Genomic DNA, 24,555 nt, shown 5'->3' on the forward strand with positions numbered 1-24,555 from the left:
GTAAATCTTATGGTTTTTAGATACATAAATTAGATCTAAGGTTATAAGAGACTCAAACCAGTTAAGAACTGTTTCAGATATTGGCTGAAGACAATTGATAAATATTTAACAACTATGCAGAATACATTAACCTTCACTTTTTACAGTTCAAATTGCCTTACAAACTTCATAGTTGGATAACTTGTTTTTTTCTTGCTTGATTTTTCTGAACTAATTCCATAGAAACTTTAGCTTCATATAATGGTACAGGCTTATCCAGATGAGGTCTGAGAACAGAAACAAAAAGTATAAATGTACAGCTATTTATTTGCTTTATCCATTACTTTACTCCCTAGCAATCTTTAGGCAGTTTATAGATATTAAGACACTCCCCAAAAAAGTATCAACAAATAATACATAAAATTAAATTATTAAAATATTACTGGTGGAGGAAATACAGCCAGTCTCCAAGATTCTTCCTGAAGAGTCAAGTTTTTACCAGTTTTCAAAATGCCATAAGAATGGAGGCCATTCTTGCCCTGCAGGCCATGCTGTTAAAAGGGGAGCCCCAAAAAGAATGTCTGCCATCAGCTCATATTCAACTGAAAATGTATACATACATTGTACAATAACCTGATCTCTAGTAAACTTTTATAGGCTGTCGAGATCTATGAATATGCGCATGGACTGTCAACAAATGCAACATCTGGAAAGCTATTTTCCCGATAATGCATGAGTAATCCATCCTAAGTGGGTTTACTTATCATATGCAGTTTGTCCTAAGAGAAAAATATACATGGATGATTTTTGACAACTTCCTAATTTCAATAATTAGAAAAGTAATGAGCCCAGAATAGCCTGCACAGCTTGGGACATGCCAAGTAGCCTTGTGCAGCCCGTTTTTTAAATAGTAATACATTTCCAGGGACTGTACCCAAAAGAATGTTTCTGAGCATCTCCAAACTTCATTGCCAACTCTAGCACTTTCACTGCTTCATTAGCCATAAAACATCTCAACAGCACTCAAAGTATTTCTTTGTGGCCCACAAGGATTTTTAAAATATCAATGTGGCTCTTTCCCTTTTATGTTTTGCAGCCCTGATCTAGAATATCTAGGATCTCTAGAGGTAATTGTGGCTAAAAGTTTTAATTATCATTTTCTCATCTTTTTAAAGCAGTTAATTGATAAAATACTTAAATGAATATATTTTAAAATGCTTATAACGCTTCAAATTTATCCTTACTTGAAAACTCCGCTTGATAACTTCTCCATTACATCTTCCAAAATGCGTATAGAAGAGAATAGTCAAGTGAAACACTATATAAAATGTTAGAGCTATGCCAAGATCTGGGTTTGAAAGAGAAATATAATTCCTAATATATTTGGTCGTGCAAACTGTACTCTCACAATCACCTTAAATCAAACACATGTCAGAGTAACTAGGGTACAGATCAACCTATCAAAGAACAATTAAGGAGGAACTTTTTTTCATTGAAATACAGGTAGTCCTCAACGTATGACTGGTCATTTAATGACCGTTCAAAGTTACAAAGATCCATAAAGCATTTCTGGCCACCGTAAAACATCACACTAGCCACCCATCATATTATTGTGATCTGTGATTGGCAATTTGTTTGTGCTTATAAACAGTTGCCAAGTATCCTGCGATAATGTGGTCGCCATTTGCAATCTTCTCTGCCAGCTTCCCTAGAAAGACAGAGAAGATGCAAACTGCTGCTACTAGCCGATGGATTTCTCCTCCCCTCCTTGGATGCAGGGGACAAAAATCCTTTATTGGACTGCAGAAACAAAACTTGGCAAGGTTCACTTTGCTCGCTTAATGCAGATGTTCCCTTCAGGATATGGAGGGGTGCAGCTCCTGAAGATCCAAGCTCCATTCCTGCAACCAGCGCTCCATGGCTTAGGACCCGGGTACTTACGAGACCGCCTGCTGTTACCCTTTGCCTCCCACCGACCCGTAAGCTCTCACAGAGAGGGTCTTCTCAGGGTGCCGTCCGCCAAACAGTGTCGGCTGGCGGCCCCCAGGAGTAGGGCCTTCTCTGTGGGGCAGTGACGCCTGAACGAACTTCCCCTGGCCTGCGTCAAGTGCCTGATCTTCGGACCTTCCGTCGTGAGCTCAAAACATATCTATTTATTAAAGCGGGACTGGCATAATTTGTGTTGAATTTTAAATTGGGTATTCTTAATATTTTTAAATTTTTAAATCTAAATTTTAATAATCAGCCTTTAAAATTTGCTCTTTTTAAATGTTGTTTTAAATTGTATATATTTTGTTTTTATTCTGGCTGTACACCGCCCTGAGTCCTTCGGGAGAAGGGCGGTATAAAAATTTAATAAAATAAATAAATAAATAAATAAACCTGTTGGGAGTTCCCTTCTACACACAGAGGAGAGGCTTCCCTCCTTCAATAGGAAGCTCAGTTGTGCCATCTGCTTAACAACCTGTGTGCTTGATTCATGACTGCAATTGGGACAGTTGTGATTGCAGTTGTTGAACAAAACAGTCATGTGACTATCTGACTAAATGACCACTTTTGCTCAACACTGAGATGCCTATCCCAATTGTGGTTGTAAGTTGAGGAGCACCTGTACTAGTGTTCAATGAGCAACGAGGCTCTCAGGGAGATGGAGTGGAGAGAGAAAGCAATTATTTTATTGTTTCTAATTTGCATGTATATGCTTTCACTGAAAATGTATTCCTAAACTTTAGGAGAACCCACTAGTCCAATGCTTCCCAAAGCTTACCAGACAGTGCTTTTATCCAATGTATGTAAAATAGTTTAAGTCAATTTAATATCCCTATTCTAATTGGGTAATCGGTTTATGTGTTGTTACCCAAAGAAAAACTACTCCTTCCCAATTTTGAGTAATTTACCCAGGTTTGGGAAGCACTGCATTAGTTTATGCTGTTTCATAATAAATAAGGTCTCTATACACAGTTATGAAACAGCTATTAAAATCCTTTTCTACTGTAAAGACTTTTCAGTGAAAAGTTATCCAAGCATTTCTATGAAAGAAAATACAATTGTAATTAAATGAAATGACATAGTTTTTATATTGTACGTTAAAGGATTTAAAATGTGGTGGGACAGACAGAAAAATTGGAAAGAAAATGAAAAAAATTATGTATGTGATCAAGTAAAAAACACTTTGTCTGGTTCTATGTATTTATGTGTTTCAACAGTAGCTACAAAGACAATAAGCACCTTGAAGATGTTAAAAAACTCATGCATATTTGCCTGACCATTTTGTTTGGCAATGTAATATAGAAATATTTCACAAATAATTAAATAGGTAAATTATTTAAATTAAAAACATCAGTACAAGTAATACAATTCATGTTACACTACAGGTAGTCCTCGACTTACGATCACAATAGGGACTGGAATTTTAGTTGCTAAGCAATGGAATCATTAAGCAAGTCATGTGACGGGACTTGATTTTACAATCTCTCTGAAAAAAAGGTAGTCTTTTATTAGCCCATTTTTAATACCTTCAAATATCTATCAAACTTACAGCTGACCAATACTTGATCGATGTTTGGAGGTGTAAAAAAGGGACTTGATTTTATAACCATTTTTATTCTGGTAGTTAAAGAGAATCATATGGTCGCTAAATGAATCACATAATCATTAAGCAAATCCAGCTTCCTTAATATGCTTTTCAGAAGCAGCTGCGAAGATTTCAAATTGCTATCAGGATACTTCAACTGTTGTAAGTGCAAACAAGTTGCCAACTGCCCAAATAGTGATTATGTGACCTCGGGGATAGTACAACATCCATAACTTTGAGGATGAGCTCTAGGTCAATTTTTCCAAGGCTGCCATAACTTTAAACCATTGTTAAATGAATGCTCATAAGTCAAGGACTTATGTAATTCAATTTTTTACTCCCACCGTTAAAGACCTTTGTGTCTTAGAGGGTGGGTACCTAGGGGACCACTTCTCTTATTCTTCCTGACTGGCCAGTAATATTTGGCAAAGACAGCATACTCTGGATCCCATCAACAAAGGGTTCATGCTGAGAAACGAGATATTTTTCTGCAGCCCTCTCTGCCAGCGAAACATGGACACTAACCTCACAATTGATACAAAACATGATACATAAATACAATAAACATTATATAATAGAAAGGATATATAGATATTTTCCTTGTTGCATATTTGACAAATTCCAAATTTCATTATTCAGAAAAGAAACTGAAGCACCTTTCAGGAAAAGATATCGACAATCTGGAGGATCCAACTTTAAAAAAGGGAAAAACAGTGATTACTTTAGAATAAAAATAACATAAGCAAAGAACATTAGTTGATGGTTAACCAAGTTTTTGCTAAAAGAAAATATCATTTTCAATATATTTTCAATATATTATTATTTATTCCAAAAATATAAGACTAGGATGACATAATATATTAGAATTTCAACTTCCATATTATCTGGAATTTTATGCAAATTAAAGTCCACTGCAGCTGGAAAATATCAGACTGGGAAAGGCTGATCTAACTAATTATTTCAGAAGTTTCTTCTTACCTGAAGATTTTTTTCAGTTGTAATCCAGTGGCCTCCAGCACTGAGTAATGTAATGATGTCATGCTTATGGGGTAGCAATTGTTGAGAAGTTGTTTCATTGTCTTTATTATGCAGTCTCACTAAAAACAAATTAAAAATACTTTCTAAAAATGGAAGATGAGCAAGAACTGAAAAGATGTGCATATCAATAAATCCCTATTTTTTCAGGATTCAGTTTTTCTTTGTACTACATTAACCTTGTCTTCTTTTAAGGATCTTTTTTTTTACTCTACCAGGCTCAAATTACTATATTTCTGACACATATATGAAGACATATCACTCATTTGAGTGAATCTCAGTAGTTTGCCATAAAAAGTATACTAGTTCTCAATGACTTGAAAACTGATAGATGAATAAATATTCATAGCTTGAAATATATACCCATCTAAGCATTTCAGTCTATGCTGTTAGTATATCACCTGCTCTGAGGTGCCATTGGTACAAATGCCATTCTGTACCTTTTTAAATACTGTTTTCCAAAAAAGATTTTGTGCTTTTTCATGGCTTATAACAAAATATCACAGTCAAAGGGCAAAAACCACAGGAGTGAACTAGTTTAATTATCTTGGCAGTATCCTGTGACTATTCCTAGAATAGTTAACTGTAGAATAGCAAAGGCAAGCTCTGTTTTCAAACGATTGTGCTCTACTATATCAAGTTTACAAAGCAAGGCGCAATGGTGAAGCACAACATAAGCATCAGCTATGTACAACCAGCCATGCCTGTCCAAATATGCAAACACATTCTGTGCCTGAATTGGCCTGATTGGTTGCCTTCAGCCACACCATATTTAATCTTTGATCCTTACAAAATCAACAGATCTTCCTCCTAAACTACCACTTGGATAAAAACACAACTTTTAATGACTTTGCTTTCCATTTATTAAATGGCATATTCTAATATAGTGTATATAATTTTAACCTTAGGATATATATTGTACTAAAAATGTGCTTCTCTGGGTAGAATCATCCTATAAGTGTGTTTATCCAAGTAGGGGAAGTTACCTTTCCTCACCATAAGAGGTGAGGTCAGCAGTGTTTCTTACTTATGCAACTGCTTTGTGGAACAGTCCCTCCCTCAAGACTAGATAGCACAGATTTTATCGTCATTCCACAAAATAGTAAAAACTGACCTGTCCAATATGGCCTAAGGCTATCTAGATTGATGGCACTCATATATGATGTAGTTGGGTATTATAGGGTTTTTTTTACTGATAATTTGCCTTTATGGATGATTACATTCTTATTTATTTTATTGTGTATTTAGTATTCTACATTGCTGCCAATTGCATGATTTGTTGCTACAGGAAGCAAATAAAGAAAAAAATACAGTACAGGTATTTCTGTTGCTAAGCAAGACAGTTGTTAAGTGAGTTTTGCTCTATTTTACAACCCTTCTTGCCATAGTTGTTATGTGAAACATTGCAGTTGTTAAATTACTAACATGATTGTTAAGTGACTCTGGCTTCCCCATTGACTTTGTCAGAAGGTTGCAAAAGGTAATCACATGACCCCAGGACATTGCAACCGTCATATGAACCAGTTACCAAGCATCCAAATTTTGATCAGGTGATCACAGGGATACTGCAAAGGTCACAAGTGTGAATGACAGTCATAGGTCACCTTTTTCACTGATGTTGTAACTTCCGATGGTTTTAAATCAAGGACTACCTGTAGTTATATTTACAATCATGGCTCTAATTGTATTACTTCATTATGCAATCTAGCCAGCATACTTCTATTCTTAGAAAGATTATTTTATTATTTTAATTTGTAGTTAGCACTGGAAGACAGAAAAAACATGCAATTCATCCCCAAATGTACAAGCAAGAATCCAAAACATTGTAACATGGGCTCTTAAAAGTTTTCAATGCTTTTTAAAAGATTCAGAGAAGGGGAATATTTTCACTTGGCAACTAATCAAGTTTTCTTGAAGAGTATATTTCATAAACGAGGAATCACAAATCAGCAGCCCCTTTCCTTTAGTGACTTACCATCTTGATTTGGCAGACATTCAAAGAACCTTCAAGAATTATATTTAAATTCAGGATACTTAAAATTGGAGAGAATTCATTTCTCCAGATACTTTGGTCTCACTGGATGCTTTGGAGACCATCAACATTTTCTAAATTGAAACTTAGTAGACATATTCTGAATTAATTGAAGCTTAATATCGTTTTCAAAGAGAAATCCATGAACAAACATTAACCAAAACAAATGGAAGAAAGGAACTGGATTCAACCTATACAGGAAGATACGGTTTTACAATAAAACTGTAAATTGTTTAATTAATTAATTGAACTTGGAAGTATTTTCTGAAACTGAGTTTTGGAATAATTACAGACCTCCTGCATCAATGATGATATCCATTCCTAGTCCACCTGTCTCCTCTAAACAACTTTCTGTCAGGTCATATTTTCCATTCGAGACATCTATAATCCTAACTGAATGGGTAAGAAGATAAAATATAATAAATATTTAGGCATATGTTGTTTTAAAAATCAATCCAAATACCAATATACATAAAAGAAAAAAGTTTCTTTTCTTTAAAAAGATTTATAGTTACTGTAGGTAGGGAATAACCAGTTATCAAAAATGTAAGGCTGCTCCTTCTCATCACAGTAAACATAAACCGCCCAGACAAAAGTTGCACGTCCATGCTCTACTATGTTCTTTGGGGTTTCCTGATTTTTTTTATATGCTACTGGGAAACATATAAAGGAGTTTCAAAAGAGAAATCAGTAATAAGTTACCTTTTATGGAAACTCCTTGCAAGACATAAAAATAACCCCCCAACCAAAACATGAACAAAAGCAGAAAACAAAACACATCACAAAAGACACATTGCAAAAAGATATGTAAAAATGACTTTGTATGTATTAAAGCTTACGCAACATGGAATCAAATTGATAGGACTTTCCATATTGTCAATAGAGAGCCAATTTAAAGGTTAAATGTATACTTTTAGTAGAGGACTGGGAAAGTAATTGGCACATGAAATGCGAGATCGCCAAAGACTGCCTACAGAAATTGCTTGTTTTTTTACTTTATTCCCCCATCTCGCAGAACAGTGAGATTAAAGAAGGGATTACAAGAGAGTAAGCAGGCATGCAATGGGAATATCCTGGGCTGTTTCCAGGGCATGCTCACAGCTATTAGTATCAACACATTGTTTTTTATTGTATTCCCAACTGTGTTTCTCCTTACTCTTTTGTTATACATTCCTCCCCAATCTCTCTGCGCTGTAAAGGGGAAAAAACAGGTACAGGACAATGTAGACTGACTGTGATGGCAATCACAAGATACAGGGATGCTGCAAAGGTGATAAATGCAGGCAATGGTTGTAAAGTTATTTTTTTCAGCACTATTGTGATTTCAAGTGGTCACAGAATGAGGCACTCAGTAAGCAAGGACTACCTATACTGCAACATGCCCCTTGAAGCATCGGTGGCATTCTAATACTGTTTTTATATGACAAACAAGAAATGCATCCTTTCTGACCTCAAGGATGAACTTTCTTTTAGGGAAACATATATTTTAAAATATATATTTTATTTTTGAGCTTGCAATATTACACAAAATATTATCTGCAATCATAAGTCAGCCATATGTAAATTTGGAATGTCATTAAGTCTAAGGTTGCTACACTAAATCTGAATAGCCAAGACAAAAGATAAATAATATTAAAATTAAATAACAGATGGAAGAGATAAACGCTGCATATTATGTGCAGTTCTCATTTAATTCTGTGAGCTTTTACAATTCTGGATTCCTAAAGTTTTTATTAGAGTATTGCAAATTTCCCACCATTCGGTATTAATAATTAGAAACAACTTCTTACATAGCTGGAATTTACCGACAGTTATAATCAAAGTCTACACAATGTAACTGCCCACGTTTTGACATCTTTTCCATTACTGTTTCCCTTGTTAATTCCAGGCAGAGACCAGATCAGCATTTTTCCAAAATTAATGGGAAAAAATAGCTACCTTAACTGTATATGTCTGAGTAAGACATGTTGGATCAGTTCACATGATACACCCTAGTCAATAAAGCTGGCTATGATGAATAGGTGAGGCCAATAATCAGCCTTGGTTGGGAAAGCTACCATAATATATTGCAAACTGCATGTCCAAAACTAGCCAGAAGACAAACCCCTTAACAAATATTAAAGAACAAACCTTGGTTTTGTTCTCTCTTCTTTAGAATGGAATAGCTCACTGCTGCATTCATAATTATACTGAATTTAGTTAATCTATCTTTTTGCCTTAATACTATAGCTATATGTAAGCACTGGACAGAATTGCTACGTTCCAATTCCGTTTTCCCCAAAACAAATATGAAAGTTCATAGTTAGCTAGGGTAAATTTTATTCAAAGATTGAATTATAGGTATTAACATTTTTGTTTGATAATTTAAATACTTTTGTGCTGTTTATCATCAAAATTTATAGTTTATATTATGAGTGATTCTGGCCAGATGTTAAAATGTTGGTAATGTGTATGTGCAAGTGTAGGATGTATCTGGAAAATATAGTTTGGATAGATTACATAGAATAATCCTCTATTTCAAGTTTCCTAGATGCCAGCCCTTATGAGCTTATCAACATTTATAAATTTAAAATATGGTCTGAATTAGGTCTTTTCATGAGGTTTAGTATAAAACAATTTAACTTACCTACAGAAGGAACAATCCTCTCAAGACACTGTTTGTCTTCAAGATTATACACAGTAGAAATCACCTTGGCTCCTCTGTGTTGTGCTAACTGAATAGCTATTATACCAAATGACTGCAGAAAAACAAAAGAGTTATATACATTTATTTATACATCTATATCTAGCTGCAGTCGAGCCTATTGGAAAAAAAAACTTTCACATTCTACATTCACAGTGTAAAAGAGCTCCTAGCTCTATCTGGAACATCAGAAACCTTAAAATATATACTTTTCTTCATTTTTAGCAGCATAAAAGATGCCTTGAGAAAAATTAACCTGTTTCTACATGATGAAGTAAATCTAAGGCTACAATTTCCCAGAGAATTAACTAGTCTCTGCATAACATGCTAACAAAAGAAATCCTACACATTATTCAGAACCTAGTTCCATTGTTCCAAAATTCAGTTAAAAATCTTTTTTCGTGTATCACTCATTGGTTTTAATCCTGTATTCTGGGACAACATAGAACAAGCCTTTTCTGTCTTTCTAATGTGTCATCTCTTCAATATTTAAAAAAGCACTAGAATGATTTCAGTTTTACCTGCTCTATAGTAAATATACCCTGTTCCTTCAACTTTTCCCCACTGGAATAATTTTTCTTAGCCCTGAACATTTTCATTATTTTCCATTGCATCCATTCCAATTTGCTACATTTTTCTTAAGGTATGAGATCCTGACTTTTGAGATTTTTAATTTTTTAATTTATTTAAACAACTTTTATGGAAGGTCAATTCATATAGTGATTCTAGGTGACTGACAACCAATATAAAAAGATTATGCCTTTTCACCAGGTGCCATACTATGGACACATACCATTCATACTTCTTCTGTCCATCCACCCATGCATGTGCAAGCACAAGCACAAGCACGTACACACACACACACACACACACACACACACAGAAATGCAAATAAGATGGAATTATTGCTTCTCTATGCTTTTGAAACTCATGGTTCTGTTAATGTAGCCACAAAACATTATCAGGTAACACTTGTGATTCACTAGAATTCAAAAATATAGTTGGTAAACTAAATTACTGCACCCCATTCCAATGCTGTACTTGATTTTCTTGTATTTATGTCTATTTCATTTCATTTTATTAATTTCAGCCAGGTTTCCTGTTTTATTGTTTTATCCTATTTTTATTTGATATACACATTTTTCCATATTTTGCTTGGCTGAGATGCAAGTGTAAGAAATATAATGTTGTAGAAATTAGTGGAATTTAGTTTTCTGTGAAAAAAAAAATGTCATATTTCATTGGAATTTACAGAATCACACTATAATAGCCCTAGCAAATAGATATTAGTAGCATTTCTCTTTCCTCCATTCATTTAATTATCATTTGGAAAAAAGAACAAGAATAATTCCAGTTGTGTGAACCGAAGGCTGCTTTAGCAACATTAAATTTAACCCAATGAATGTTTGATTCTAATAAATAGTTTTCATTATACTTAAGTTCAGTGGCATTTTTATACATACACTTGCACCATCCATTATCAACACGGTTTTTCCATCAGAAACATAGGACAGATAATGTAGAGCTGTATATGCACGAAGACCGTCACAAATAGTCCCAGCTGATTCCATCCAGGAGACTTTTTCAGGTTTGTGAACTATTTCACAAGGAAGAAAGTTTGGTGATAGACTTTATAGCAGTGTTGAAGCATACAGATGATCCTTGACTGGCAACCATTTGTTTAGTGATCATTCAAAGCTACAACGGTGCTGAAAAAAGTGACTTATGACCATTTTTCAAACTTACGACTGTTGCAGCATCCCCATGGTCACAGGATCAAAATTCGGATGCTTGGCAACTAGCATATATTTATGCCAAATGCAGTGTCCCAGGATCATGTGATTCACCTTTTGTGACTTTCTGACAAGCAAAGTCAATGGGGAACCGAGATCCAGTTAACAATTATGACAAGAAATGTTGTAAAATGGAATAAAACTGACTTAATAACTGTCTTGCTTAGAATTGGAAATTTTGGTCTCAGTTGTGGTTGTAACTCAAGGGCTACTTGTATATTAATTTAAACAAAAAATCTGAAATGAAACACTCAAATTGCTACACCTATGAAATGATTATCACACAAAAGTATTCAACATCTTCCCTTTTCCATTTGTTTCTCTATTAACAAATCTGATATATTGATTTTAGCTGATCAACTACCAGAAATTTTTTAGAATAATGTTGATTTGACAATGACGTCAAGACATGAACATTTGAAAAAAATCGAAAGTGTGGGGAAAAAAAGTGTGAATAATAAATATGAATGTATGCATGCCATCTGACTATATGAGACTTCATATTTTCCTGTAAATTCTATATATTTATATGATTTACAGTATGTACAATTTACAAATCTCCAAACATAGCTCCAAATTGAAATGCAAACATTTCCCTATTTCAAAGCAAACCCTTGTAATGGGGCACATTTTCCAACTGCAGAATAAATTTTACAATTGAAATTTTATGTGTTTTGCTTTGCAATGATTTTCAAATATGCTTTTCCACAATATACTAAAGTCATCATGGCTGAGTGCATTGTATACACCAGTTCATATAATGGTAACCTTAATTCCAGACCCAACTCAATGTTCTATTTTCACCCGTTGTGATTTGGGTGGGGGCATACAAGGTGGAGATTTGGCTATTTTCCTTCTTATTAGTTAGTAAATGCTTCCAAAAGAAATCAATAACATCTTAGAATGACATATTAAAAATGCAGCTTTCAAATCAAGGATGAAGTGCTTCCTTTTACACTTGCAGGGTTAGTCAGAAGGAAGAGTGAGTGAAGTAATAAGAGAAGTTTACCAGAAACAGATGAGTCAACTTTTGTAGTTTCTGTTTAAAGAGAATAATAACTAATACTACTATTATTTAGAAAAAGTCAAATGATAACGTTTTGATCTAGGATAACATTTTCACGATAAACAAGGTTTATTATTCACAAACTGAGCAATTTTTGAGTACTTTTGACAATAACATTTCAAAAACAGTAATGTATTATTATGTTTTCTATCTACATACCTAAATAATGCTCATGAACCAGAATCTCTTCACACAATCCAGATTCTTCTGAATCCAATGGTAAAATTCCTATGAAAACAGGATTTCCTCCAGCTTAAGACAAGAGTACAATCAGCTGAACAACATCCAAGCACAATAATTGACCTGCAAACCTTTGAATTCCATGTAATGCACCTGAATTTGAATAGCTGAGAAGTTTACTGTAATTTGTCCCTGATGTAGACATAAATAATCTGAATAAAAAAATCTCTTAAATAAATGTGCAAAATAGATATACATACTAATGGAAGGATATTTTGAAGAAAGTTTTGAAATTTAAACTGAATTATAATCTTAAGGAAAACTTTTATCAGACTATGTATTGCTGGTATTTGACACTGCATAAATTGTCAAACGCGTGGTGGAATTTCAAATATTAGTTGGAATTGTAATCAGAGAACATATTTTTCATCTTTGGTATAAGAAAACTAGAAAATACTGGGATCAAATATGTATTTGATTCAGAAGATTTTAAAAGTAAATGTAGAATTGAAACCAAAGATTTTTCTTTTTAGGATTACAAAGATAGAAAGATCTTATGGAATTTTGTTTTTATGTAAAAGAGGGAGAAAGAGGTACAGGGAAGATAAGAGATGACCAATGAAATATATTATACTGATAGTTGCTAAGGACAGGATTGCAGAGAGAGTCCTACCCTACATTCTGTCCAATATTTAGAACAGAGCTCCTTAACCTTTCTGGCTCTGTGGACCGGTGGCGGGACTGTTTTGCGCAAATGCAGCTTTGTATACTCACCCACCATTTATACGGCCCAGATCCCCACAGGCAGCGGCCTGGTACTGGGCTGTGGACTGGGAATTGGAGATCCCTGTTCTAGAACACTCAGGATATTCTAAATTTTGTTTCTGGAAAGCTATTACTGAACCAAGAGAACATGGCAGAACTCTTGGACTTAGATTATTTGTTCTGGGTCCAAAACAAAACAATAGTTTTATTTCATACACATGCCTACTCAGTTATAATGGCGTTGAGAAGATCACTAAATATGGTCTATTCAAGGAGGATTAGAAAAAACCCTGTCAATATATTCATTAAATATTAACCATCCAAAAGGATTAAAGTTTTCCTAGAAGAAATTATACTTTTCAATGTCAACGAAATTAAGCAATGGGCTATTTGAAACTACATAAACAGGAAGGTTCAAAATAACAGATTTTTTTTTTTTAATGGTAAATTTTTACAATTTAAATATTTTAGTTAATTAGATAAACTTACCTACTACCTCATCTTGAGTCTTAAAGGAACAGACTTTATTTCCAACTGGAAAAAAAGGAAATAAAGGAACAATAAAACACACAAAAGAACTATGGCACTTAAAATAATGTTACTGTTAATAATAATTTATTAGTAAGTCTTCTAATACAATATATGATCCACAACCTGATAACTATAGTCAGTTTTAAAAATTACTGAGAAGGGTAAGAAGAAAAGTTTCTTTGAAATACAATTTAATAGAAGACTGAAAAGGGAAGCAAGTCTGGACATTACATTACGAAGAATAAAAACAAATACTGGTATGAAGGAAAAAAAAGACTATTAAATTTACATATTCATTTCATATATAGCTTCAAAACAATCAGACCCACAGATCAATCAATAACATGCAAGCAATAAACAAAATAAATTCACAGTTAATCAAGATAATGTATCTTAATGCAAGTTGGATGTTTTTGCATCCAACTTCATTTTTGGGGGGATATGTTTTATTTACAGTTTTTCTTTAACAACCAACATTTTTTGTGGACAGTGTAATGACTGGGTTGACATATTTTTCACACAGTGCTCACAGTAATAATACAATTACATATACAGAATTTTTATCTTCCAACCTCTAACCTTAATGTCCTCATTATACTTATAATATATTCTTTTATGTATTGCTCGATATTACACTAATATTTTCCCAATTTATCACTCAGTGTTCTACCACATTTTCAATATCTCAACTTTCTATAAATACCAATAAAACTAGTTGTCAATAAAATGTAATCACCCAAGATTATATCTCTAGGTTTCCTGAATTTATAGTCCTTAAAAACTATATTTTCCAATATATTTTTTACATCCTGTTGATCATAATACCTTTAGATATACCTAATCCTAGCCTTCCACCTCCTAATCTTAATGTATCTGTATTTATAATAAATTCAATTATATGACTAAATATATACTGCTATTTTCCCAGTTTAAACTTTCCACTTATTTCTATTGTTACTATATTACAAAGTATTATATCTCTATCCATCATCTCTCAGCCTTTTAAAGAATTTCATCATTTATTGATTTTTTAGTGATTCTTTTATGTTTCTCTCTTGGAATCCTATATATCTTTCTAGCATTTTTGCACAGATTAATTGTTCCCTCTGTCTTACCCTTTATCTCCTTTTGCTGCATCTTTTGAATATCCCATCCATGACCCTTTCATTATTTTTGAAAGATCTTCCTTTTTTTCCTTCTCTATTCTGTTATAAGCTCTTAGGGTATTGTCTATTTGATTTTTAGTATTTATTATTGCTTTTTTTCAGTATTTTTATCTGCTTTTAACTTATTTTTATCTTTTTGTATTTTATTTTGCTTTGTCCCTTCCATTACTCCTTCTAATTCCTCAGATGACTTCTGTATGTTATATTCATCTTTTCTCAACTTCATTTTCTAGGTGCACATGTGAACTAAGAAAATCTACTGTCCTGTCCTAAACTATTAAGGGAAAGGAATAGTCAAATTAAAAAAAACACACACAAATGTCTTCTGAATCTTTATTATTCTCAAACATTTCAGTGATGCATTTATCTAGACAAACTAGTTTGTAAATATAAAAAGAATTGGATGGTTGAGAATGAATTTAGTGAAAAACATCCTAGAAATTATTGGCCTGTACATTAAAATAATAATTGGCACAAATGTTTTAAATTAAATTTCCACTCAAACACCCTCACTCAACTTCATTAGGTGAACTTATCATGGCAAACTATCCCATGGCTTCTTTAAATTTTGGCCTGATATGTTGTATACTGTCATTTATAAAACATGGCTTATGTTTGCATAATTGTGGCAACTACTGTCTCCATTGCAGCATTAATGCAAACTTTTATACAGGACCAATAAAAATGCATTTTAAGAGGCTCTTAAATAAAATGATCCTGCACTTTAATCCTGATAAGCCTTTAGCATTTATGTTTGTTAAAAGCAAAATATCTCTCAGTTGGCATATATTTTTTTATATATTAGAGGTGTGGTGGAGAATCTGTGGTTCTTGCAGAATTACAACTTCTAGTAGCCAAGCAGTTGTAATTCAGTTGTAATTCTGGAGTGTTGTAGGTTCTTAGAGTGTAATAGGATCTGTAAGAGGATTACTGAACACAGGGACTGGTAATTTTAATATACGAGTACATCAATGTTTTATAGAAATGTTATGCAAATTAGTATACTTACTTTCCAACACAACACCAGCAATTTCCCTTCCAACAGGTAGAACTTTCTTCTCTTTTTTTATTTCTGATAAAAGCTAATTACAATAACATAATTTATATTGTCAAGATTGATACATCTGCACAGGGAGCAATAAAATACTAATATGGATTCCTGCTACTAACGAAAATGATGCCCTGATTATTTGAAAAAAGAATAAAGCAGTCTATGGCTGCAATAAAATGCATTTTTTCCAGAAAGCAAATGCTGAACATGAAGAAATCCTTCTTAAGTTATGCACTGAACTATAAGTCTAACATTCTTGAAACTATAAACTTGGAATCAAAATCAATTTAATTTTGTAAATTGTAAACACTTGAAAGTTTAACTAAAATAGCAATAGCACTTAGACTTATATGCTGCCCCCAACAATCTGGGTCCTCTTTTTACCAACCGCGGAAGGCTGAAAGGCTGAATCAACCTTAAGCCAGTCAGACTCGAACAGCCAAACTGCTGGCAGTCGGCAGTCAGCAAAATTAGCCTGCAATACTGCATTCTAACCACTGTGCCACCATAAAAGTATGTAATACATATACGTTTTCAATTTTATCGTGTTTAAAAGGAAGCTGCATAAGTTTAGAAGCAAGTACTTTATTTGTAGTTATTTATAAGATTTCTATTCTATATTTTAATTATTAAAATCAGTATCAAAGCATAAAATATCTGGCTTTTTATATGGAACATATACTTGTGAATGCATAATCTTGTATGTTGTAGCTCTATTTCTATGTACATGCTGCCAATTGATCTGATGGGACAAGGTAATGGACCCAAAAGAGTGCTTAATTTAAGTAAGGCAACACTTACTTACAAGTAATAAAGCTGTATTAGTGCCAATGTAGGTATAATGATAATCATGTGAAAGTCTGAAGTAACATATATGTGATAAGTGAATCAATTATCATGTGTACAATAGACCATTGCAAAGATCTCGCTTATTCACTATTATGACATAGAAGCTAATCATTTGAACCTTAGGATGCAATATTATTTTTCTTTCTTAATGTAATATTTTATATATTTGATGAAGTAAAAGGTTATCTGAAGGATCATTTTGTCTCAATTATATCAACTCATCTCATCTGGTCAGGCAGGAAGAACATATTATGGACTCTGTCGTTTAAAGAATTCTGACTGGAGGGGGTCTAGAAGAGTCTTTGTTGCTGTTACCCTTACCTTAGGGAACATTTTGCCCCCTGATGTGAGGTTAGTCCCCACTCCTGTCATCTTCTAGAAGAGCATTAACACCTGGCTAAAGAATGATATACAAACCTGGGGATAGTCGATGGCTTGAAGGCACCATCTTCGACTTTTGTTATATTCTGTAAGGATCTTATGATTATTATGGGTTTTTTTTTACTTGTAAACCACTCAGATTCAATTAGAGAGTAAGATGGATAGCATAGAAATTTGAAACAAATTGATAGGAAACAAAGTGAAGGATTAAAATTAATCATATGCTTACAAGTAATCTTATGTTTTAAGCTTTGTAGTAAGCTCACTGAGTTTGCTACAAAACAATATATCTAGAACTGGTTTGTGATTTATATATGAATTTATAAGATACAGATAAGATGGTTAAGATATTACTTTTTTGCATAAATTTGCATGAAAGGTTATTCACAGAATAAATTCATAATTTGACAAATATATAAATATAAATATATATATATAAATACCTTTTTATCAATCCAGCTAAGAGCACAGGCTTTAACTTGCACTTTCACATGGTGGTCACTCACAATAGGAAGGCTATCCTAAGAGCAATTGAAAGTGTAGGCACAATTTCTAATACATTTTTAGAAAGCAAATTTAACTCTTTGACTTACAACAGTTCATTTAGTGACCGTTAAAAGTTACAATAGCATTGAAAAAAATGACTTATGACCCTTTTTCACACTTACAACTGTTGCAGCATCTCCATGGTCAAGTGACCAAAATTCAGACGCTTGGCAACTGACTCATATTTATGACGCTTGCAGTGTCCTATGGTCATGTGATCCACTTTTGCAAACTTCTGACAAGCAAAGTCAGTGGGGAAGCCAGATTCACTTAACAACCGTGTTACTAACTGAACAAATGCAGTGATTCACTTAACAACTATGGCAAGAAAAGTCGTAAGATGAGGCAAAGTCACTTAACAAATGTTTTACTTAGCAATATATTTTAGGCTCAGTTGTGGTCATAAGTCGAGGACTACTTGTAGTTTCACTAAGAAATAAATAACCATCAAGAACATATTTTGGACAAATAGCATTGGCACATTAGGACAATCAAGGTTACCCATTGAAACTTTCTTTGAAATTTTGATCCTGTGCAACTGAAAGCTTATACAGGTAGTCCCCAAGTTATGACTGGTCATTTAATGATCGCCTGATGTTATGATAGCCTCAGAAAGAGTGCTTTGTGGCCTGTAAAGCACTTCTGGCCACTTAAAACGACCCCCTCCAGTGATCAAGTGATTGCAGTCTGGGTGCTGTGCAATCAGTTCGCACTTACAATCAACGGTCAAGCACCATATGATCATGTTATCACCATTTACAAAGTCTTCTGCCAGTTTCCCCAAAAAGTCAATGGTAAGTCAACAGGGAATATTGCAAAGTGCTGCTGTGGAGCTGAGATTTCCTCCCAGCAGGAAGCTCGGGTGGGGGTGGGGGGCTCCTCAAAGGACTACAGGAATGGAGCTCAAATCCCAAAGATCTGAGCTCCATTACTGCAGCCCTTCAAAAAAGTTTCGTTCCATAAACAGAGAGAAGGGGAACTTCTCCGAAGGGCTGTAGAAACAGAGGTCAGGTCCTGAAGATCAAGGCTCCTTTACTGCAGCCCTTTGAAGAACTTCTCCACGTGTGGAGGGAAGCTTTCGGTGGGCTGCAGGAACGAACCTGAGATCTTCAGGATCTGTGCTCTTTTTCTGCACCTCATTGGAGTTTGTCTGCTTTCCAGTGTGGAAGGGAACTGCTCCAGTCAGGAAAGAGACAAGAATTCTTGCAGCCCACACCAAAGGAAAAGGAACTCCTCTGGCAGGATGGAGGAACAGACTCAGATCCTGAAGGTCCCAGCTGTGTTCCCTTCCACAGACAGAGGGGAGCTGAAAGCTCTTTTGTCTGTCTGCTTAACAACCTGACAGTTCGCTTAACAACAGCAACTGTGAATGTCAGAATTGTAGTCACTGAGTGAAGGAGTCATGTGGGTGTCTTGCTTAGCAACATTTCCTTCAATGACCAAGATTCTGGTCCCAACTGTAGTTGTTAAGTCAAGGACTACCTGTACTGCTGAATAAATACGTTTAAAACACAGCATGTATTCCAAGCAGTATTAGGAACAGCAATGAAAACAAAAATGCAGAATTATATTACATGCAAAGATTTGTAAGGAATTCTAGCATACTATTGTGTTTAAAAAGGCAACCGGGGGAGGGGAGGAATATTAATTGGAGCAGAGAGGCAGCGGCAAGCAGGGATGCTTAATCTATTCCAAGCTGTCATTTTATTTTATTCTATAATCTGTAAAGCGCTTTTCTCCATGTACAGAAAACACAATAGTGAAAGTAATTATAATTTTGGAACAACAACAAAATAGAGAATTGAATAACAGCAATGTTACAAAAACAAAGAAAAATAGAAAAATGAAACATCTCTCACTTTTACCCTTTCCATCTGCTTTCCCACAAATAATCAACTGTGGCACATATTTCCCAGAAACATTTAATCCTGCCCTAAAAAAAAGATGGCAAATTGCAAATCTCCTAATGATATGCAGATATTTTATTAAATTGTACTATAAAATATTATAAAGGTAAAGGTAAAGGTTCTCCTCGCACATACATGTTAGTCGTTCCTGACTCTAGGGGGGCGGTGCTCATCTCTGTTTCAAAGCCAAAGAGCCAGCACTGTCCGAAGACGTCTTCATGGTCATGTGGCCGGCGCCAAAGGCACACGGAACGCTGTTACCTTCCCACTAAAGGTGGTCCCTATTTTTTCTACTTGCATTTTTTACGTGCTTTTGAAACTGCTAGGTTGGCAGAAGCTGAAACAAGTAACGGGATTCGAACCACCGAACTTTCGATCGACAAGTTCAGCGTCCTAGCCCCTGAGCCACTGCTTCCCTTGTATAAAATATTAATATTAAAATATTATAGGCAAAACAATTCTAAAATAAATAATCAATAATGCAAAATCATTTTCATATAATTATTTGCCAACAATGCTTTCCACAACTGTCTTAGGATACCATTTTTAAAGGTGGTATTTTAATAAAGCTGGCTGAAATGCAATAGATTCAGCACAGTAACTTATCATTTATATCTAATATATTTATATATGACATGAAGGGGGTTGTATCAGTTTATGTTGAAATAGTTTATTTAATGAGTTTTGGAAATCACTTCTTTCCTTTATAGTGCTGATATGTTCAGCAAAGATTTAAAATTATGTCAAAGATAAATGCATTGTGACTTTAATATTACTAAGCAATTCCTGCTAAAATGCAATGCTGACTTCCTTGAATTCATGTGGTTACACTGTTTCCTCACTATTTCAGTTCATTTTTTAAATGGAAAGTGACAAATTTTGCTGACAGATACACTTCTTTTCCTGTGTTGCACAGAACAAACTGCTTGACTTAGAGGTTTCTACTTTAAAAATACAAATTATTACATAACTTTAAGTACACTAAGTCTTGGCATGGTTTTTTTAAAAAAAATTATTGCATTTTTACAATTAAACATATCTTACTCACATCTTAAGCATAACTGCTTGGCTTGGTTCTTTAATGGCTAAATGATGGTTTGACTGCTTAAACTGTGCTACATGTTTTCATGTTTCTTCCTATCATAATATAGCTCTATTCCCTTTCCTGAGTTCAAACAATCCAATATGCCATTACATCTGTATTAATCATAGTTTATACAAGGGGTTCCCAATCTTGGCATCTTTAAGATGGATGGACTTCAACTCCCAGAATTCCCCAGCCCCAGCATGGCTGGCTGAGAAATTCTGAGAGTTGAAGTTCATGTGTCTTAAAGTTGCCAAGACTGGGAACCCCCGATTTACACAATTATACTCCACCAGAATATTTGGAAATTCATTCCAAATTTTGATTCTGTTTGCCTGCTTCCTTTCAGGAAATAAAGGCCTTTTGACCAGGGGTGAAATGCTCCCGGATTGGACCAGATCGTGCAATCTGGTAGCAATTGTGGCCAGTAGTTTGATGATCCGGTAGCGGATGGATGGTAGCAATGGCAGAGCAAAGCAGGTTTTACGCATGCGCAGAAGGTCTGCGCGCGCATGTGATGCGCACACACTTCTGGACCAGTAAGGAAGATAAGTAGATTTCACCCCTGCTTTTGACTGAAAATAGATTTATTAAAATAAATGGAACTTAAATATGCACAGATCACAAAATCAGTTAACAATAACATTATATAATAAACATAATAAAAAGGTCTGTGATCATGCTTAATCTATTTTGCTATTAAGAAAGCAAAATTCTGCAACCTATAATTTAGCTATTAATTAGCTATGACGAGTTATTCTTGGATCTTTATCCTCCAAATATACAATCTATATCTCCCTGAATATACAATTCCATCCAAAGAACATAAAGAGTATTAGCAGCCAATTTTTAATAACTCAGAAAAAATTACAGTAGAGTAAAATATGAGTCTCTGATTTGATAGTTTTATCATTTTAAGGGCAAAACATTTCTGCATAGAGAAATTTCTGAAATTTAGAAAATAAATTAGAAAGCAAAGGTGATGGCAAGATATCAAACTTCAATATCATAAAACCCCTATTAAATGTATTATTTATAGGTTGGCCAAAGTATGTTGAAACATAAACAAAATTTTATTCTAATCTACAGTGTTTCCCTGAAAATGACCCTGTCTTATATTTTTTTGAACCCTGAAATAAGCGCTTTTAGGAGCTCTGCCTCTAAACATAGGACAATATTGTTTCATTTATCTTAGAAAGTTGGTTTGTAGTCTCTCTGGCTTGTAATAGTTGATGCCTGGGTTTAGTTGGAGTTTGTCTGGGAGTTGTGCCAATGTCTTGATTTCAAAAAGTTTCATTGCAACTGCTACACTTGCTACTGAACTCTTCAGAGCATCCAAAGCAACCTAGGCAGTGTAAGCATGTCACTTCTCCAAATATTGCAGTACAATGGAATGTACTGCATTCCATTGGAACATTGCTGCATTTTATGCTCCCGGAGGCTTAAAGTCCATTTTTAACACAAATGCATTACTTTTATTTTCTTATAGTTAATCTGTAATAAGTGTTCCTTATAGAAATAGGTGTGTTCCCATATGGCAAACTGGTATCTGCAATAATATTGCAGTATTATATGCGTATAAAGCAGCATACTGTAAGAATATGTCTGTATAGAATAGAATAGAATAGAATAGAATAGAATAGAATAGAATAGAATAGAATAGAATAGAATAGAATTTTATTGGCCAAGTGTGATTGGACACACAAGGAATTTGTCTTGGTGCATATGCTCTCAGTGTACATAAAAGAAAAGATACATTCATCAAGGTACAACATTTACAACACAATTGATGGTCAATATATCAATATAAATCATAAGGATTGCCAGCAACAAATTATAGTCATACAGTCATAAGTGGAAAGAGATTGGTGATGGGAACTATGAGTATCCCAGTTTTGAGGAAATAACTTTACCACTACACTGCTGTAAAACTTGAATAATAACAGGTACAAAATACATCCTTATTTATTCTTTTACTAGTTGGTGCTGAATTGGAAAGGTGGTTGCTATGTATATCTCATTTTCAGGATAGTATTCTTGTGAAGTGCATACAGTAGAGTAACTCTCTTGATTGGAAATGCCTTAAGCTTATGACCTAGAGATACAATCAAAGGGCTGCTTAAGATCAAAACAGAGCAAAAAGACCTAACTTAGTTGGCTAAATATACTGTTCACTTTAACACTGGGAAAGTATCAGTCTCTGATTGAATACAGAACTCTGAATAGATGGGTAAGATAGCAATGTAACTCACCTTTTCCAGGAAGATGAACTCTCTCTCTTTTTCAGAATTCTGCTGCCAATATAAGCCTTTCATAGTGATCTTTAAAATTCAGAGAAGAAAATAAAGTATCTGTTGCTATAAAACTCAGACGTTAGAAAATTTTCAGGTCAGATATAGTAACCTTAAACAATTTCTATCTAAATATTTCGTAAGTTTTGGTAAACTTAAAAGTTTTACCAAAAGAAGTTTGTGGACGTTAACCTACACATTACATATGAAGGTAAAAGAGGTGGTATTTCTGTATTACTTTCCATTCCAAAACTGCTGCCAAATTGTTGTGACATCGGTTAGGTGGGAATAACATGCTCAAAAGAAATATGTTACCTCCTCATTGGACTCTAGTTTGTGATGCTAATTATCTTATTTATCAAATTTGTATAGCCGTCCCTCTCCAAAAGCAACTGTTACAAAAATGCAGCTGTGATTAGTTTATAATTAAATTTGCTGCACAATATATCCAACATGGCAAGTTTATGTTTGCCTGTTGTGCAAATCCAATTTGATTCATTCAGAAAACCATTAATTATGCATCAGTGTTATTCCTTTCAAAATGGTAATAGTAAGCAACATAGCAATGGATCCAAAGTGGGTTTTTTTTGTTTACATTTATATCCCGCCCTTCTCCGAAGACTCAGGGCGGCTTACAGTGTGTAAGGCAATAGTCTCATTCTATTTGTATATTTACAAAGTCAACTTATTGCCCCCCCAACAATCTGGGTCCTCATTTTACCTACCTTATAAAGGATGGAAGGCTAAGTCAACCTTGGACCTGGTGGGACTAGAACCTGAAGTAATTGCAGGCAGCTGTGTTTAATAACAGGCTTCTTACAGCCTGAGCCACACCGCGGCCCTTTATTTTATTTTATTTTCTTTACAATGAGAAGAAAATTAGCAGTATTTTTCTTAATTAATAGTATTTTGTTTTAGATATCTGTAAAATCGGCTCAGCACTATAAAAAGAGGTTTTAGGATATCCCATAACTCAAAAATAGGTTTGAATAAATCAGTTACTTTATTTACAGATTAATCCATTGTGTGAGTGCAGCTTTTGTTTACTTCATTGGGCTAATGAGGATGAACTATTTTTGTGTGTTTATATTTGGGATTACTATACAAAACCACCATTCAGCGTCTGAATTTATACATTACTCTTTGCTGAATCGAAAGGTAACACCAAACCATGGTTTACAAATCATAAAACCTGAATTCACATAATATACTATACCAAGCCTAAACAATCATACCATATTGTAAGCTACGGGTAAACCATTTACGTTACAGCTTAGCGTAGTATGTGAATCCCTATTAGCTAAAAATATTTTTTCACCTAATTTTTGAGGACCCCACGCATAACAGATTTGCCTTATCTGTGATTACGAGACGATTACGCGTTCAGCGGCACGGCAACATTCACTCCCCGCCGTTCACACGTCTAGCACCCCTCACCCACGCGAGAAAAAGAGTCCGCGACTACCTCACCAAGCCCATTACCTCTTTGAGGCCCCTCTTTTATTCTCGCGGGAGCGGAAACGTCGACTGCCAAATCTTACAAATAAGGGTTCCCTGAAAAGGCAACTGTTAATTGGCCAACCCGGCCGTCACTCGAAGTACAGGCGGGACCATAGGGCAAGAATCTTCCACTCAGACCTAT

The 24,555-nt window shown here is 34.4% G+C and overlaps 1 protein-coding gene across 2 annotated transcripts; it reads right to left on the bottom strand.

Annotated features, from left to right (window-relative positions):
* Nucleotide 1: 1 nt before the first annotated feature.
* Nucleotides 2-24,479, bottom strand: CRYZL1 (crystallin zeta like 1). Of its 2 annotated transcripts, none has more exons than XM_058186906.1 (13): nucleotides 24,396-24,479; nucleotides 22,875-22,943; nucleotides 17,529-17,606; nucleotides 15,814-15,886; nucleotides 13,597-13,641; nucleotides 12,322-12,390; nucleotides 10,767-10,900; nucleotides 9,247-9,358; nucleotides 6,915-7,013; nucleotides 4,532-4,650; nucleotides 4,141-4,246; nucleotides 1,224-1,269; nucleotides 2-266 (listed from the first exon to the last, which is right to left on the bottom strand). In XM_058186906.1, exons 2-13 carry the CDS (start codon nucleotides 22,935-22,937, stop codon nucleotides 167-169), a joined length of 1,044 nt encoding a protein of 347 aa, XP_058042889.1. In that variant the 5' UTR covers nucleotides 22,938-22,943; nucleotides 24,396-24,479; the 3' UTR covers nucleotides 2-166. The 2 variants fall into 2 exon arrangements, with proteins under 2 accessions (XP_058042889.1, XP_058042890.1); XM_058186907.1 differs by lacking the exon at nucleotides 24,396-24,479 and adding an exon at nucleotides 24,232-24,383.
* Nucleotides 24,480-24,555: the final 76 nt, after the last annotated feature.

The sequence above is a fragment of the Ahaetulla prasina genome, chromosome 5 (genome assembly GCF_028640845.1).
Source record: "Ahaetulla prasina isolate Xishuangbanna chromosome 5, ASM2864084v1, whole genome shotgun sequence".
In the NCBI taxonomy this organism is placed as follows: domain Eukaryota; kingdom Metazoa; phylum Chordata; class Lepidosauria; order Squamata; family Colubridae; genus Ahaetulla; species Ahaetulla prasina.

Coding starts and splice junctions, on each gene's coding strand:
- CRYZL1 (XM_058186906.1), bottom strand. CDS start 22,937: ATGAAAGGCTTATATTGGCAGCAGAATTCTGAAAAAGAGAGAGAGTTC. Junction 10,901..12,321: donor GGTTCATGAGCATTATTTAG/GTATGTAGATAG, acceptor CTTGTGAAATAG/TTCACAAACCTGAAAAAGTC. Junction 1,270..4,140: donor GCAACAAGGAAAATATCTAT/ATATCCTTTCTA, acceptor TCTCTTCTATAC/GCATTTTGGAAGATGTAATG.